General features: G+C 38.1%; 1 protein-coding gene across 2 annotated transcripts in view; it reads left to right on the plus strand.

Annotated features, from left to right (window-relative positions):
- LOC145997044 (cytochrome P450 4C1-like) overlaps window positions 1-16,744 on the plus strand; it is a 44,050-nt gene extending 27,306 nt beyond the window's left edge. For both annotated transcript variants that reach the window (XM_083133667.1, XM_083133675.1), the window contains exons 11-12: window positions 193-372; window positions 12,611-16,744. In XM_083133667.1, the coding sequence (XP_082989793.1) occupies window positions 193-372; window positions 12,611-12,777 (347 nt within the window). In that variant the 3' untranslated portion in view covers window positions 12,778-16,744. The remainder of the gene's footprint in view (window positions 1-192; window positions 373-12,610) is intronic.
- The last annotated feature ends 1,523 nt before the right edge of the window (window positions 16,745-18,267 follow it).

An 18,267-nucleotide genomic window follows, 5' to 3' on the forward strand; every position in this document is an offset into this window, starting at 1 on the left:
GCTTTTGGTGTAGGACATTTACCCCCTACCCCCTTCTGGCACCATCCCTGCATGCAAGGCACTAATTTTAAAATTTAAGTCTGCATCACCGTATGTATGTAACTATTCATATGTTGCCTCAAATATTTGTCATAATGTGTTTTTGTTTATAGCGAGGTTTTTAGTTTCACTCTTTCCATACATTCATTTCAGATGGCTACAAAATTCCTGCTGGCACCCAACTAGCCATCAATACCTACTCTACACATCGAAATGCTAAATACTTTCCCAATCCAGAAGAATTTAATCCTGACAATTTCCTGTCAGAAAGGGTACAAGGTCGTCATCCATATGTCTATATTCCATTCAGTGCTGGGCCCAGGAACTGCATAGGTAAAGTTTCTTTGTAATAATGCATGTTTATTTTATGTCATTAGTTCATCAAATAAATGGATAGTATTTCACACAATAGGTGATAACTATTATTTGTTGTATGTAAAATCGGAGCTTAGCTATGATTTCATCATCTTGACAAACGGGAGGAAATATTTTTTTTTTTCTAAAGCATCTTAATTCTGTTCAGCAGGGATGTTAACATATCATGATGTCCGGCATATCCTCATCTGATATTGCCATTATTTTTTTGATGAACTCGTTTGACTAGAACAGTGTTTCTCAGCTGCTGGGCTGCAGCCTGGTAGTGGCTCCTAGCATTAATTACTCCAGGCTATGACAGGCTCTTTTGAAGTTTGTGATTTTCAGCCTGAGCTGGCAACCCCCTTTTGTTTGGCATTCACCAATGATAAGAGGAAATTCTTTCTCGCCAGTGCTCATAAGCAATCAAGGCTACTGAGAGGGGATTGGGCCCCATGTAGCCTTCAAACTTTAATTACAAGCATGAGGCAATTCTAGAGTCATGGCTGGAAGGATGAAGTGTCTTGCAGCCCTAGCTGGCAACCAGATGGCCTTTTGTTCATGGTTCACCAACAATATGAGGAAATTCTTTCTCACCAGTGCTGGTGAACTATCAAATGATCCAACTAGGGGAGGTGGCCATTGTTTCAAGCCTCCAAATTTGGAGGCACAATAGTTAATTTAGTTTGTACAACAATTTTCACTAACACACATATCGAAGTGGGAATATTCTGATTAATTGGAATTTATGGATGTCTGAAATGAACATGCCAATGAAAATCAAGAAATACCAAATTAATTTACACTACAGTCCCGTTTAACCGAATCTCCAGGTTAACCGAATCGCTAAAAAAAGCAGTTACTTGTGCATGACTGTGTTTTACATGGGAGCACGAACGAAGCAAAATAAAATATCAATTTTTTTTCACAAGCTGAATCAAACTTTATTGTTGTAGTTGTACGGTTTTTTGTACCAGGGCCTTAATGTTACTGTAATTCATGTCCTTAAGTTAAATGACTACATATTATTGTTAGCTTTATGTTTATGCCTACACGCTGAAATACATATGTACTGTATATGAAAATACTGTACTAATAAAATGTACATACTGTACGTATATAAAAAAAAAACCTTTATTCCAGTTTAACAAATTTTTGTTCAACCGAAGCACCATCGGTCCCATCAAATTTGGTTAAACGGGACTGTAGTGTAATAGTATTGGCCAGAGGAAACAGATTCCATTAGTTGCAGTTGATTTCAACTGAAACAAAATTTTATATTTCTCAGCAAGCTTAGACATAATCGAACTAACACTCTCAATGATTGTTATAATTTATTTATTAATATTAAATTTTAATTTTAAAAATTTTAGAAAGCCATTACAAGTGAAATTGTTGGGATCAGACCATGAACTTTTAGAAAATGAATTTACTGGGCTGTTGGCTCACAAAGGTGAGAACCACTGGACTAGAAGCAATCACGAAACACAATTTTAAAGACACATCGTGTCAACAGATTTATAATTGTTGATTAGTGAATAAAAATGAAGCTCTTCTATTGAAAGGGGGTACCACAAATAACTTCAGTGAAGACTAGTGTGTGTGTGTTTTTAGGCCCTTCATATCATAAATTTTCTATCTGGTAATTCTAAGCTTACCAGTTCAAAAATACACACTTGAGTGAAAATTTCAGCTAACTGAAATTATTGGTTACTGAAGTATTGATTTTCAGTGTAATCATCATACTGGGATGTATCAAAGATTACGACTTTTTTTTTTGTTTGACAATTGCTAGGAATAAATAGTACTATACATAGGCATAAGTTAGCATAGGCAAGGGAACCCCCCAAAATGTTCAGGTTTATTAAAATTTACATGTTAAGGGAATTTTTGTTAATCTCCTGTAAGGTAATAAAGAGTATTTTTATGATTTTGCAAATGGAATTGTTAGTAAAATAGTCCTGGATGCTATTTTTATGGGTTGAAAAACTTCTCAATGCTGCCCCCCTCCAATTTAAGCCCCAAGTTCGATTGTCCCCACCATAAGTTACACTCATGGTATTAAAATAACAACTTGCAATGTATGTGGCTCTATGCAGGGGTGCCCATCCCCCCCCCCCCCAAGGCCCATGACACACTCCCTCACAATAAGTAGAACTTTCCCCTTGCCCCCCTCCCCTTTTATGCCGAATTATTTCCTCAAATTATTTTGGTCAGACAAAATTTGCGGAACAATATAATACAGACATATTTAAGACACACATGTTTACTTTAGGTACTTTAGAACATTAAACGCTCACTGCCATTGTTAGTGCACTGAACCTTATTCTTAAGTTTGTCTGCTTGACTAACCTTGTATCAATACGGCCAGCATGCTCCCCTTTCCAAACAGATTCTAAAGGCATAAAAGGCAGTGTTTCATTTCAACCTCATCGCTGCGATCACCCACAGGTAGGTAGGAAAACTGTACATAATAACCATAACTAAAAATCAATAACAAGTCAATCAAAGAAACTATCCTGCCATTTTTGTGTGAAGATATATAGATATAGATATATAGAATTGGTATCAAATTTTGTCCCCCCAAAAATTCCCATGAATCATGAATCCCCTCTTTGGGCACCCCTGGCTCTATGTATATTCATAAAACACTACTTTTGAACTAATCATTAGCATAACTGAATACATTTTCAATTATAATTTATGGTCCTGCAAAATTATGCCCCTTGTTATGGTATGATTTTATTACAAATCAGGGATGGTGACAGGGGTGGGCATGGGTGGGCAAGCACCCACCCAAAAATTCCTGTGCCCACCCGATTGCCCACCCAATCAAATTCAATAAGTACATATACTTGGGGATATAGGAATGATTCAATGAATAAGTGTATTCTGGTGTTCATTACATATGCATTTTACTTGTGAATATTATCTATGCTAGAAATGTTCACATATTATCATACCATATAAAGCCAATTTTCTCATTAGAAAGTAAAAGTAATTACTAGAGCTATTGAAACAAAAACTGTGATCAAATAAATACTTCCATGATTAAAAGCAGCTAGTAGGCTTAGGAGGCTCAAAATTATGCAGGGTATGATCAAGATTAGATCAGAATTTAGGGTAAACTTGAGGACTGCAGCTCCGGGCCTTCACTGGGAAAGACTGCTTTGAAAAGTACCACATAATGAAAAAATTAGGTACTTCGGATGTGGTAAAAAATATAACAACAAACCACACCATGTAACTTGGCAAGAAGTTGTAACTGAAACTGTGTCGAGGGGATTAGAGTGAGGTCTTGGTGCTGTAAGCTCCGGGTCTCCACATACGTATATAAATCCCAACCTAGGTATGGTTAAAATAATCTCCAAATAAACAAATAAAAACATTATCTTAGCGTTACTTCCTCCAGCAACACAATAAATTATTTCAACTTTTTAATTATTATTATTATTGTTAGAATAATTTAATCTAGAAGACTTAGGTGGGCAGGCCATGTGGCACGAATGGGAGAGGAAAGAGGAGTTTACAGGATTCTTGTTGGGAAACCTGATGGTAAGAGACCAGTAGGAAGGCCAAGACAAAGATGGAGGGATAATGTTGAGATGGACCTAAAAGAAATTGATAAGGATAGGAAAGATTGGATTGATCTTGCCCCGGATAGAAACAGATGGAATGCTTGTGTTTCTGAAGCCATAAACCTTCTGGTTTAAGTATGCTAGAGATTATAGTATAGTTTTAATTATCTCTGCATTGAAATTCCAGAAGTGTCCCTTTTTAATTTCATTACATTTTTTATATACCTGTCATCTTCAAATATCAATATGGTATGCGAAATATCAACTTTATATTCGTTCTACTAATAAGAACGAATCACAATAATCACTACAATACCGAAGTGAATACATTTTAATAAACCAGTTATGTATGGAAAAAGCTACAGAATTATTTAATTGCTAAAGACTGGCTTATCATATTTAGAAATCCTCTTTCGACAAACAAATTTTGCCACACGAATCACCCAAAAATGTCGACAGAATCTGTAGATTCAGCTGAAGTAAAGAAAAAAAGTTATGTCAGGAAGTATCCAGAAGACGATTTTGTTAGTATGTTTTTAAGCCCACTTTTATGCTCAGATGGGCTAATCGGGACTAAACCTACAGTTTAACGTGTAGTCCGAACCAGTGTGCATTGTGCTTCCACCAGAAAAGTGGGGAGTCCAACACATGACCTCTTCATTATAATGCGACAGCGTTATGCCATTGGGGAAAAATATACAGAAAGAACTTGCACCAAACGTGTCATTTTATTACCACAGAAGAAGCGTCCATTTTAAGAGGGTGATTGCCTGAGACAAATTGAGACTTTCGGAAAACAACGTCATTGTTCACGGAATTAGCTGCCTTGATTCACTAATGAAACCTTCCTTCTTCTTTGATTGGCACACACCGCCTATGAGCGATTTCTTGCCAGGGGTCCTATTTGGTTTGTTATATGAGAGTTTGTTTACATTCCAAGTATCTGTTTGTTTATGTTACAATGTTGTGTTTGCGTGCAAAGCTGTACAGTATCCACATGACATCAGACCGTGGTTCGTAGAGTAAAGTCGAAAGGGACATCGGAAATGGAATACCCACACGTTGTAACTGGTTGTATAAAGTATTGCGATGTTGTTGTCGAATTGGGCACTGTAAAAACAAATGTGTGGTTGATTGTATAGGTTCTCCACACTGACAGGAAGTTGCAGGCACGGTATATGAATTGGGATGTATAACAACGTGACCTGTCCGCATTCGCATGGTAAACACTAAAACTGCACGGGGTAGGTTAATGTGTTGAAACCAAGGACGTTTATTGCCGACTTGTGCATGCCATCTATATGTATTGGTATTCAGGAGTTGCTGGGTGCACCAATCGTCCCATTGTTGTTCTACTTTGATTTTTACCCGTGGGAGGAGGTCAGTGTACGGCAGGCGCATCGGGGTAACAGTTTCTTTCGTTCTTGCTTGTTTAGCCATTACATCAACGCGATCTTGATATTTATTAAGGTCACTGTGGGCGCGAATATATGTGAAGGTCGCTGACAGACCCTGCCGTTGAAGGTCTAGCATGATTCGGAGAATAAGATAGGGAAATACCGTTAATTTATATGCTGCCCAACCTGTTCGTGCTAACGTTTGTAGTACACTCAATGCGTCCGTAAGAATGAAAGAATGATCGACTCGGAACTGCAGGGCGAATTGTAGTGCTTTATAGATAGCATAACATTCCGCCGAGAAGATCGACATATCGGATGGGAGGGAAAATTGTCGGGTGATGTTATGAGATGGTACGTAAAAAGCGCATCCCACACCGTCTGTAGACTTCGATCCGTCAGTATAAATAAAGGTCGATGTGGGCCACAATTCTCTATAATTTTCATGTCTGCCATGATCTTCATATTGTATCTCTACTCGGGGTTCTGTGGGAATATTCAGTTGATATAAAAGCGGGTCCGGATGGGTAAAAGTTTGGTGGTAAGCTTCAGGGTCTATATTGTAACATTGTAAGAAGAAAAAACGTTTAGTGGGGGGAGGGGGGGTCGGGAGGCTGAACCATTGTCGTTGAATCGCAAATGTTTTATTAAAGGGATGAGCGTGTCGCGCCCACGATTTGAACAAATATTGCACGGTGAGTTGGATGCGTCGGTGTGACAAAGAGGATTCATTGCTTTCTAAATATACACTAACATTGGGACTGGATGGCATGAGTCCTAGACATGTTCGTAAGGCTCGTCGTTGTAATACGTCTATAGACGTAAGAAGTTTTGGATTGGCCCCACCATATGCTGGTGCTGCATAATCAAACAATGCACGAAAACAATTTTTATAAAATAATAGCATTGTATGGGGGTGTCCTCCCCACTTGGTCGTGGAAATACAGCGAAGTAAATTAACAATGTTTAACCCCTTTTCCTTGAGATATTTTATATGCCTTGCCCAATTCAGTTTCCTATCAAAGTATACACCCAGGTATTTGACATTGTCGACTACTGGAATGTGCTGTATTTCTGTGATATTGTTAGGGTAACTGCTCATTTTTCTCGAGTTAAAAATTATGATTTTAGATTTCGGAATGGAAATAGTGAGTCCTAAGGTATCTAAGTGATCTGTAAGAATTGTGACTGTTTTCTTTAGGGCGAGTAAGCCTTGCGTGGCGTCAGGAGTGCATTTATAGCAGCAAAGATCGTCGGCGTATTGTAACAATTTAAAGCCATGCATATTTAGGTGATGTATATGATGGGTATAGATATTAAATAGTAGGGGGCTAAGGGGCGAACCCTGAGGGATCCCCGTGCGAGCTATACGGAGGCCTTCCAACCTATCTTCAAACCAGAATTGTAAATTTCTTTCGTGATATAAATTCCAGATTATGGTCCCTACTATGGGATGTATGTTTAGTTGGACCATCATTTTATATAAGATCGGGATGTGAACAGCATCATAAGCATGTTCTATGTCAGTGAATAGGCCAAAGCAATAATCTTGAGTAATCTGGCTATTTTGGATTTCAACTGTAAGGGTAGCTATGGCATCTTGGCTACCATGCTGCATGCGAAAACCCATTTGTGTTGGCGAAAATAACTTATTCTTTTGCAACGCCCAGTTAATGCGATGTTGAAATGTTCGTTCGAAAAGTTTGGCAACTACTGGTATTAATACTATTGGTCGGTATGACTTTGCCTCCGCGGGAGGTTTGTTAGGTTTTAATATGGGGAGCACTATATGGTGACGCCACTCGATAGGGATTCGGCCTGTGCGATAGACGGTATTGAATATGTGAGCAAGTAATTGTATACCTTGATGTGGCAGATGTTTGAGCATGTCATAGGTGAGACCGTCATATCCCGGGGAAGTGTTCGGCACAAATTCTAAAATTTGTTGTATTTCGACAGCATTAACAGCCGGGAAATCGGCAGTGAAATCGAAATTCTGTGCAAAGGCTTTTGCCTCTCGTGCGCATACAGAGGGTGGCGTGAGTATTTGCATGAATTCGGCTTCCCACTGTCTATCGAGATGTTTCCGTTTTGGGTGGGCCGGATTCCTAATAGAATGAAATTTATTCCATATGGAACTAAGGCTATCTGTGCAATCGAGAGAATTACAAAATGAATGCCACGCTTCTCTTTTAGCTTGTAAATATATTTTCTTTGCCTTAGCTTGCAGTCGCCTAAGTTCGATTTTCTTCCCCGGTGAGGGGTTTCATTCGTATCGTTTTAATTTATCTTTTTTTTGACATTTTATTAAAGCACAATCTCGGGTCCACCAACTGAGGGAAGGAAATTTACTTGGACTACTATATTGACTTCGATGGGCACTATTGTCTATTGCAACGGTAATCATATGGAGGAAATTTTGGTATGTCATATTTCCGTCATTGTGGGGAGTTGTTTGATCATAAATGCTTTTAAATTGTGCTGTAAATGCGTCCCATTTTATGGAAGCTTTGGTCCAACGTTTCACTGGAACCGACTCCCTATTTTCTCTCAACCAGCATGTGGAAAACTATCTACGGGCTATAAGTAAAATGGGGGAATGGTCACTGCCACGGAGATCTTGTTCCTTTACCCAATGAAAACTATGATACAAGCGGGGAGAAGTAATTGTGAGGTCAATACAGGAGGGTCGATTACCATTTAATGGATAATGAGTAGGGCTGCCATCGTTAAAAAGGATAAACCGATTGTGTGTAATCCATGCATCTAAATTTTTCCCCAAACGGTCCACGTACGGATGTCCCCAAGAGGGATGATGGCCATTAAAGTCACCGAGAATGAGATAGGGGCCCGGAGCAAGGGATATTATCTCTTGTAACTCGTGAGAACGGATCCGTTGGGAGTTGTTTGAGGAGGGAATATATAATGAAATGATGACTATATATCGGTCATTAATGTTGACTCTGATAGCCACTAACTCTAATTGAAAGGTCTGGACGAGGGAAAGGTTATGTGGAATTTGGATTTCTGTATGAGAAAGGGTTTCATGAACATATATGACAGTACCACGCTGATGCGTGGGGTTGCCGTACAAGTGATAATGGACGAGTCTATAATTCTCGTGCTTCGTACCTTTAACTTCCTGCAAGCAAAGAATAAGCGGGTGGTATTCAGCAATTAAATCTAATAGTTTGAGTTTACGTGCGGAGAAACTATTCACATTCCATTGTAAGATGTTACCCATTTCCGATGTCACCTTAGGCATTGTCTTCGAGTAAAGTCAAAAGTTTGTCTGTCAAAAATTGAATGTGCTGGATAAGTCGAATTCGATGGGCGTTGTCCCGTATTTGTCTAACAGTATCCCACATGCTGGGAATCATGTCTAATAGAGCTTGATACACCTCGCTGTGTTCGGTAGGTTGTGGATTATCATGCCTCTTGATCGGGTGCAAATATGTTTGGCGTTGGAAATGCTTGGAATGGGAATGAGTGTTATTTATCGGGTATGCGTTATTTCCTACGGGTTGGGATGTAACTTCCTCTAGGTCGGTAAGGGTCGATGAACTAGTAGGGGACTAATGAAACTCTGTGCAATTGAAAATACCACCTCAACTTTTTAAGAGGTATGATCTAATGAAACTCCATTTTTGGAAGAGTAAGTTGTGGTTAATTTGTTTTATTTTAAGTCATTTTTCTGCTAATTTTGATAATGACTACGATAAGGTTCAATGGTGATTAGATGAAAGTAACGAAAGGGCGAGAACAAATACATTCTGACACTCAAAATGCAAACCCTCATAAATTATTACTTTGACAATAGTTCCAGGCTCCAGGAAGTCCTTGCCCTGAAAGAATAAAGTTTCCATGGTATGCTGCACAGGTTAGAGGTTGACATTCTAGTGTGTTTGAAATGGTCATGCCATACAACCCAAGTCATCTATAAAAAAACAGATGAATTATTACTGGTATGGTGATCAACTTCGATGAATTCCTTGTGTTCTAAATCATTTTGTTACCTCAAAAAATATGTTCATGTAACCATACGTGTGTTGCTTCTCCCGCATTAGTAACATAAGTGTACAGAAAGCGAATAGCAACTTAACTAATAATCTCTTCAATCTTACTTGTATTATTGCATATGAGTGATATTTTGTCAAAATAGCCTTTCATTAGCCTAGGAATACTTCATGGACAATGAACAAAATAATTTGTTTTCCGTGTGTGTTTTAAATCATTCCTAATAAGACGTTCATTTTAATCCAAACATGCAGTGGCGGCGATTAGGAGGAGCGGGAAATAGGGGATGCAGTTCAGCCACCACATTTTGCCACTTTTTGCACCCACACTATGGACTCTTTATGGGAGTGGTTATCACAGCACGCTACGACACCAGGAGTTCCGGGTTTGAATCCCGACCTGGGCATGGGTGTTCTTTGTGTTTGTACCTTCATTAATTTTATCACATCATCTTCGCAATTAACCAATGTGACAAAAAAGCGATGCTAAGTAACAAAATTGAAATCAAATCATTGATTGATTGCTCGATTTGGTTTATTTTACTTCGTTTTTCCACCACTTTTGGCTAATCGCGAAAATGATATGATAAAATTGATGAAGGGACACATACAAAAAATACCCATTGCCAAGCTGAGATTCTAACCAAGCATCTCTGGCTTAGTAGTAAAATCAAATAGTTTTTTATTTTCGAATGTGGGTGGGGTTTACGTGTACTTTTTTTTAGTACTCATTCATCATTTTGTAATATTTTCCTGTTATTGACATTCTTTTTTTTAGGAATACTGGTCCCTAAAGGGGGGAGGGGTGTGACCCACACCAACCCCCTCCCCCCCCCCCTTGAGCACGTCACTGGCTGCTACCCCAAGTGTCGACGTCACCGCACGTCAGTGTTTAGAATGTATGGCTGCACATGCTAAACACTTCCTTGAAATAATTGTGTCCATCAGTGACAAAGCGAAAGGAAATGGAACAATATGGGAAGATAGATTAGAAACAATAAAGAGGAAAACATGATAAGGAAAGGGAAAAGAAGTAAGAGGAGAATCGGGAGTGTAAGAGAGAGGGGGATACATACGTCTTACATACACATACATGGTTTTACATTTATACTGCCCACCCTAATCTATCAATATGCGCTTCTGCCCACCCAGTCGAAAATTTCTGGCGCCGTCCCTGTTACAAATGCATATAATGTTACTTGGAGTGATCTGTGCACAGGTTTCCTCATTAGTTCATAATGATATTCTTCACATCAGCTTTAATTGATGAACTTGGTGTGAAGAGTTGCTGCAGTCTGAAGATATTTGGTCAAAATCATTTCTTGTACTGAATAACTTCTTGCATCACATGAATTGGTCACCCTCTTTGTGATTTTGTTTTAACATATTAACTGCCTAAGTTTCAAAGCAGGATTTTCAAAATCAACATTTGTGTGTTTCTAAGTCTTTTGTAAATATTCTCAATGCATAGATCAATATTTCTATATAATTTGGGAAAACTTTGAGAGGAGCATCTGCCCAGTGAGCCTTACTAAGCCGTCAGAACATGTTTTATTGTTGTGTATCAAGCCTGTATCCAGAGAAGGGGCCAAGGGGGCCATGCCTCCTCTCATACTACATATGAAATACTTTAATGTGAACCTGTATAAACCTATGAAAACAAAGTTGAAGTTTTTTTTAGACTTTGCAAGAATTTCTGTTTTGTCATTGCAAAAATGAGTAGGTTGTTTCTGGAGGGAGGCACGCTCCAGAAGTCTGTCGTCGGCAATATTTAGTAATTAAATTTTTATAACCATTGATGCAAGTCTATCAGATGTCTCGATTAGTCTGGACAGTCCATTATTCAATCATGTCTGGAAGACTTGCATTCCAAATATTAGGTTTCCCCGAGAAATAGTTGAAGAATTATAGCCTGTGGATGAAGGTGGTGTGTAATGCAAAATTTGACCCAATTCTGAGAAATGAGCCTTCAACTTAAATTCTGGACTCAATTATTTTGCAAGTATTGATCACGGCCCAGTGATCACACCAAACCACACCAAACCAAACCACAATCCTGCTTTTGATGCCAAAATATCGATTGACAACTCAAAAATGGTACATTGGCAAAATTCAGACTGCTACATTGTTAGATAGCATTTTTCTTGCTTGTTGATGTCACAGATCCCAAGTTTGAATCCCAGCCTGGGCATGTATTCTTTGTTAGCATTCCTTCATAATATCATCACTAGAGCCCGGATTTATAAGCTCAATCAAAAAGTAAAATAAGCAAGTTAATAAGCACAAAAAATTAAAAATAAGCACCAAAATAAGCATAAACAAATACAGGAAAATCTGAAAAAATATTTGTTTATTAGATCTCTCAACTTATTCAAAGCTGTTCAAGTATGTAAGGAAAGTCATCCTGAGATTTTCTTGTGTGAAGCTCCTGCGTCTGTCAGTGAAGAATGATCTGTACAGTGAAAATGTTCTTTCCACATAGCATGACATCACAGGCGCAGGTGAAAAACACCACAGTTCTTCTTCAGTGAAATTCCTCTTCAATGTCTGTTTCTTCACCAGAAATATTTTTATAAATTTGACACAGTGTTTTGTAACCAGGATCTTTCAGTAATTCCTGACTGAGCTTGTTGGACACAATTTTACCAACACCGTGAGTTTCTGAAGACAACGTTACTGAAATTTCATCAATAAGAGAAAGCGAATGTTGCAATGTATTATTTCGAGCTTTCAACTGTGTTATAATATCAGGCAATTTGGAAAAATGATTATCGATGCACTGTATCTTTGCTAGGATGCCGTTTCCCTTGTGCGGCTATTTAGAAGCATTGATCTCGTCATCCCGATGCCGTAGTGTGATTGAAATAGAATTGAAATATGACAGATTTGAGTAAAATATGCTATTTTAAACCAAAATCATAAAATAAGCAAGCATAACTGTTTCCTGCAGAAATAAGCATTTATAAGCACTTTCAACTTTAGTTAAATAGCTCGTCCATCAAGGTATGTAATACAAAGTTTAACCTTTCTTCTTAGCATTAGAAGTCTGGAAAAGAATATGCATTTCGCTCATAGATCCGGGCTCTACTCATCACTCAACTTCATCTTTGCAATTACCGAAAATTGGTAGAAAAGCAAAGTAAAATAAACCAAATCAATCTTGCTTGTTGCATAATTAATATATGCATCAAATAATGTCTAAACCTGACAAATATTTTCATTGCAGGGCAAAGGTTTGCACTGTTGGAGATGAAGTCCACCATTTCAGCTGTTCTGAGGAAGTTCCGAGTGGAGGCAGCCCAGAAGAGGGAGGAGGTGAAACTGCTCACAGCTGTTGTTTTGAAACCAAAAGATGGAATAAACATTAGGCTATATCCGAGAAATAATACCTGAACATAATTTTATTTTTCCTGAAATTATAAAACCAGTTGTGTTAAGTTACCATGTTAAGAGTCTGAGCAGAAGTTTGAAAAGTTTTCCGTTCGTTTGAGCTTCACATGTTGTTATCATGGGCTTTGTATTGTATGTTTCTTATGCTCATTCCAAAATTATTATATATTTATATTCGCTGATTCAAAGCTTCAAAGGAAACTGCAAAATGGCTGTTTCGGACATTATTAACATCAGTGACTGTGATGACCAATATTTCACATAGGGGTGGGATCTTTAGTGATTGTTGTCTGATATTTCTCTAAATCGTCTGTGGCATTCATTCTGTTACAGATTCTAAACATGAAAATAATGTTTACTTAATTCATTTCCAAATAAGTAGCCAGTGGCAAGGATGATGATAGGCTAATTTTCTATCAATATTTTCATTCTTTTATTCTACATTCCTTGTATTAAGGAACAGAATTCTGTTGTTGTGAAGCTTTTTCCCATTTTTTTCTCAATTCATGAACATCATATTGTGGAAAACAGAATACATTAAAATTGCAATTTTCATACGGTTACTTTTGCTGTTGGGTGTACATAGTTTTTTTTCCCTAAAGTCATCATACCTATTTCGTTACATGCATTTATTAAAGAAGAACGTATATTCAGTTTATCAAGTAACATTTGCCATTTTTATACATTGGATTGGTACACTCTTGATGGTACTGACAAACTTGATACTGCATTGCTGTTAGCAGTATCATTGCAGTTGTTGTACCTGTAAATTCCAGTGTGTGTAATCTATATGCTGTAGATTATTGAACATATGAAGTGCAGAGAAGTTGATGAACTAGTGCAAGACAAGTGTCAGCAGAGAGCTGTATCAAACCAATCGAAAGATCTATTACCAGAAAAAAAATACATGAAAAGAAAATGGTCTCCATTGGGCAAATAAAATTTTGCTGAAGCAACTCTTCTCATTAAGCTTTGAAAAATATTTTTGTATATATAATTAACATGTAGCCACAATGTTCATAATAATTACTACAATTGATGTAAATATTTTGTACTTGTAGCTTGAATATTATTTACCAGTTTGTTGCCTCTGACTAGAATAGTATTACTACCACAATCAACAAGTTTGCTTCGACCTCTTGATCTCCAAACTGGAAGTACGGAATTACAAAGACACCATATCGGCTCTCAACCTATCAGCCTGTCCGTTAAAAGCCACACATCATTCGCATCAAAGCGAAATGCTTATAGACCATATATTAACAACCAACCCACGAAAAATTCTAAATTTCAGACAATTTTCAGTCCCAGTCCTATTCCCTGAAAACATATAAATATAAACCAAAAGTAATCTCCTTCAGAGATTTTAAACGGCTTGATATTCGAGCCCTGAATATTGAAGCAGGAAACATGCCATGGTACCTCGTGTCCTCTTTTCAAACAGTTGACGAAAAAGTGAATTTCTTAAACTTCCTCATCCTTCATATTTACAACAAGCACGCACCCGTGAAAAGAAAGAGTTTTGAGACCTCCCAGCCCGTGGATCACCCCTGAGATCCTGCAGCTGATGTCCCATAGGGATGCAGCTTACAGGCGGTATAAGTCCACACTCAAGGCAAACCTGCAATCAGTGCATGATTATTTCGAAGAATACTGCATTCTTCGGAATCGGTGCACGCAGGAAATATGAAAGAGAAAGTTTTGCTTTGCAGGAGAACTGTTAAACTACAGATCGCAGCCGAAATCGCTGCGGAATAAACTTATAATGTTCGGCATTGGGAAAAAATATGATAGTAATGAAATTGTTGGCATCTCCACAGAAGAACTAAATGGCCACTTCCAAAACGTATCAGGTATAGATCCTGAAATTAAGAAACATACAATAGACTCCATAAATGTTCATAAAAGCAACAGCAACAATAGTTTCGATTTCTCTTTTATAATGCATGCAAAGGTCCAAACTACAATTAATAAAATCAAATCCAATGCAACCGGAGCAGATGAAATTTCTATTAACATGTTAAAATATATCACTACCCACATCTCACCCGCAATTGCAGATATTTTCAACACATCCCTCTACACTGGCACATTCCCGAGCATTTGGAAACTCGCTCACATATGCCCCCTGGCCAGAATCACCAACCCAGTAAGTGCTGAAGATTTTCGACCGATCAGTATTCTCCCAACTTTGTCAAAAGTATTTGAAAACATCGTTCACGAGCAAATTTTTAACTATGTGCAATCGAAAAAATTGTTAAACCCCTTCCAGTCCGGTTTCCGCCCACATCACAGCACCAGCACAGCACTCATTAAAGTGGTGGATGATGTAAGGTCGGCGATGGATAAGAGATATCCGACAATGCTAGTTCTCCTCGATTACAGCAAAGCCTTCCAAACGGTAGACCACGATATCCTTCTGGCGAAATTGTCATCTTATTTCAACTTTTCCCAACCCGCTGTTAACTGGGCTCGCTCATATGTAGCAGCCAGACAGCAACGCACATTCGTTTGACAATAAGTCGTCGTGGCTGCCGACGAATTGCGGTGTACCCCAAGGCAGCGTTCTGTCTCCGCTGCTGTTCTCCATGTACGTAAATGATATATCTGGAACCTTTCAATCAACAAATTACCATCTGTACGCTGATGACGTCAAATGTTATTTGTCGTTCCCTACAACAAGCATCAGTATGGCCATAAAAGCCCTAAACGCTGATATTATGAACGTCTGCAAGTGGTCTCAGGCAAACGGTCTGCAAGTAAATGCTGAGAAAACGAAATGTATTTTAATTGGCTCACGTCAGCTCATTTCCACAACAGAGAAGTTGGAGATCCCTGACATTCTTGTTGAAGGAAACACCATTTGATTGTCTGTTTTGGTCAAAGACCTGGGACTCATTGTGGACGAAAAACCTCACTTGGAGTGACCATGTAAAGGCTATATGCAAAAGGTCCTATGCTGCATTACACTCGCTGTATTGCCTTAAAAACATTTTACCGCAAGAGGTAAAGAAAACACTAGTGGAGTCATTAGTTTTGTCTCAAATAGAATACTGTGACTTGACATATACTGACCTCAATGGTAAACTAGTAAGACATCTACAGCGAATACAAAATGCATGGACCTAGGCTGGTTCGATCTTTCCACGCGCCGCCGCTTCCACGCTCTTATAGCACTCTATAAAATAGTAAACTTACGAGAACCCTCCTACCTACTCTCTCGATTCCAACCCCTAAGTTCAGCACACACCTTTGCAACCCGTTCGAGAGACAACTCTCTGCTGGCCATCCCCTCCCACAAGACGTTTTATGGAAATTCCTTAACGGTCACTGCTACCAGAGCGTGGAACGACCTCCCCAATGACATAAGAAACTCTTCTTCTCTCGGCCAATTCAAATCAAAATTAACAAATCATCTTCTGGAGTCAACTTACCAGTACTGAAAACATGGAAATAAAATTATACCTTCGTGTAAACTTGTAGGACCAACACTCAGACTTTTTCTGTAATTTGACTGTTTGTTTGTGTGTTTGTTTTACGTGTATTTTTTTACTTAGTGTGTATGCATTTTTCTGTTTTTATTTTTTATGTGTTTCTACATCTTTTTCTTTTATTTTCTTCTTGTGTTTTTCTTTTTCTGGTATCTTAATGTTATTAGTTTTTATATATTTCATTTCTTAGTATCTTAATGTTTTTAGTTTTTATATATTTCACATACAATATAAATCAATTTATAAAATGTAGAGATGGTTAAGTGGAAGAAAAGGCTTGTGTCTTAACTTTGCCATCCAAAACAAGAAATAAATAAATAAATAATGTATAAATTTACTTTGTATATTGTTGTATATCCTTTGTGTTTATGTATGTGTTTTTTCATAAGTGAGCTGAACATTATTCTTTTTATGTGTATCTTAGATTCAGTCCTCTCATAGTTGTTTGGTAACATCAAATAAATAAAATGTTGCTAGTTTGGTTGATTCCTAATTTAAACCTCACTTAAAGCTTAGTGACAGTGAAATGTCAAGTAGAGTGGCCATTCAAAATTTTTGATGTGGCAAGTCACCCTTTACCTGGTTCCTATTCATCTTGCATTTTTAAAATAGTTGTGCAATAGCAGTGAAATGTGTAATTGCATTCTTTATATGCTTGGTAAGTAGTGGATGCTAGTCATAGAGTGCAGTGTCAACTTAAACACAACCTCAACTATCTACAGCAAATAGTTATTTGAACTGTTACTTATACTGAGTCAACTTCTGTACTATTGAATCTCAGATGAGTGGTAGGAGGGAATAAATGCATTATCAATGCACAAATGTCATCGGAGAAAAATACATTCAATCAAATGAAATGTCTCCCATGGAGGTAGAAGTGCACAACAGAAAATGAACTTCAAGATTGTTCTAGAAGCAATAAATTTCCCTTGCATCACTCCATGTGGGCAAGAGCCTCTCGTAAGTGCAGAGTTCCACTTTGCTTTGTTGTCTCTCCACTCTAGTTGAGACCCAGCATCAAAGAATTTGGTAAAATTCATAATAGGGTGTTCAGGAAAATTTAAAAGGTTTCAACCTACGATTTTGTCATTCAAGTCAAAGAAAAATATACTTGGAAATGTACGGAATAAATATTCTAAACAGTAATGATCCAACAATTATATATGTGCATTTGCTATTAAAAACAAACTCGTGCTATAAAATTGATTCCCCCCCCCCCTCTCTAGGCCTTTTTGCAAATATCCTAGAATATTCATGCTTAAGCAAAATTTAAATGTAAAGATTCACAGTTTCTCTTAGTGAAAATTTGCTATTGGGAGCAAAAGAGAGTGAGTGTGTGTGAGAGAGAGAGACATCTAGTAGCAAATATCAAAACTAAGAATCTGAAAAGTGAGTGCCTATGCCATCTATTAGCAAGTGTCTCAACTAACTTTCTGAAAAGTGAATGCCTATGCAAATGTTTGAACTAACATAAAAAAAATAATTCAAAAACATCCCTGGTACCTCAAGTCAGTAAGGCCGCCGCCCCAAGTCAATCCCTCGGAGGGACCGTTGCATTTATGTGATGGGAAATGTATATTAAGGTAGTTGTGGACTCCTGCGAGCCCCAAGGGGTAGCCTCGAAAGGCTGGTAGGGCCTTTAAGGGGGGCCCTATAGAGCCAGGGGAGGGGCTTCCATTCGCCCACAGAAAGAGAGGGAGGTTGAATGGAGGAGCAGGATTAGGTAAAGTGGATGGGTAGGAAGAACAGAGGATTAAAAGCTACCTTCACTTGGCGGGATTCGAACCCACAACCTTGAAGTCTTGAAGCGACTACCTTACTGACTGAGCCACCAGCGATGAATCAATTAATCTTCTTTCAGAACTTGTATTTATACTTCACATTCACAAATATAACCTGAAAAAATTTCCAAGTTTCCTGGATGAGATTTGAACTCTCTTCCTTCAGATCTTCAAACAATGCCCATACCAACTGAGCTACAAAGCTTCTTGCTGAAATTAGC

The sequence above is a fragment of the Lepisma saccharinum genome, chromosome 1 (assembly GCF_977018435.1).
Source record: "Lepisma saccharinum chromosome 1, izLepSacc3.1, whole genome shotgun sequence".
Taxonomy (NCBI): domain Eukaryota; kingdom Metazoa; phylum Arthropoda; class Insecta; order Zygentoma; family Lepismatidae; genus Lepisma; species Lepisma saccharinum.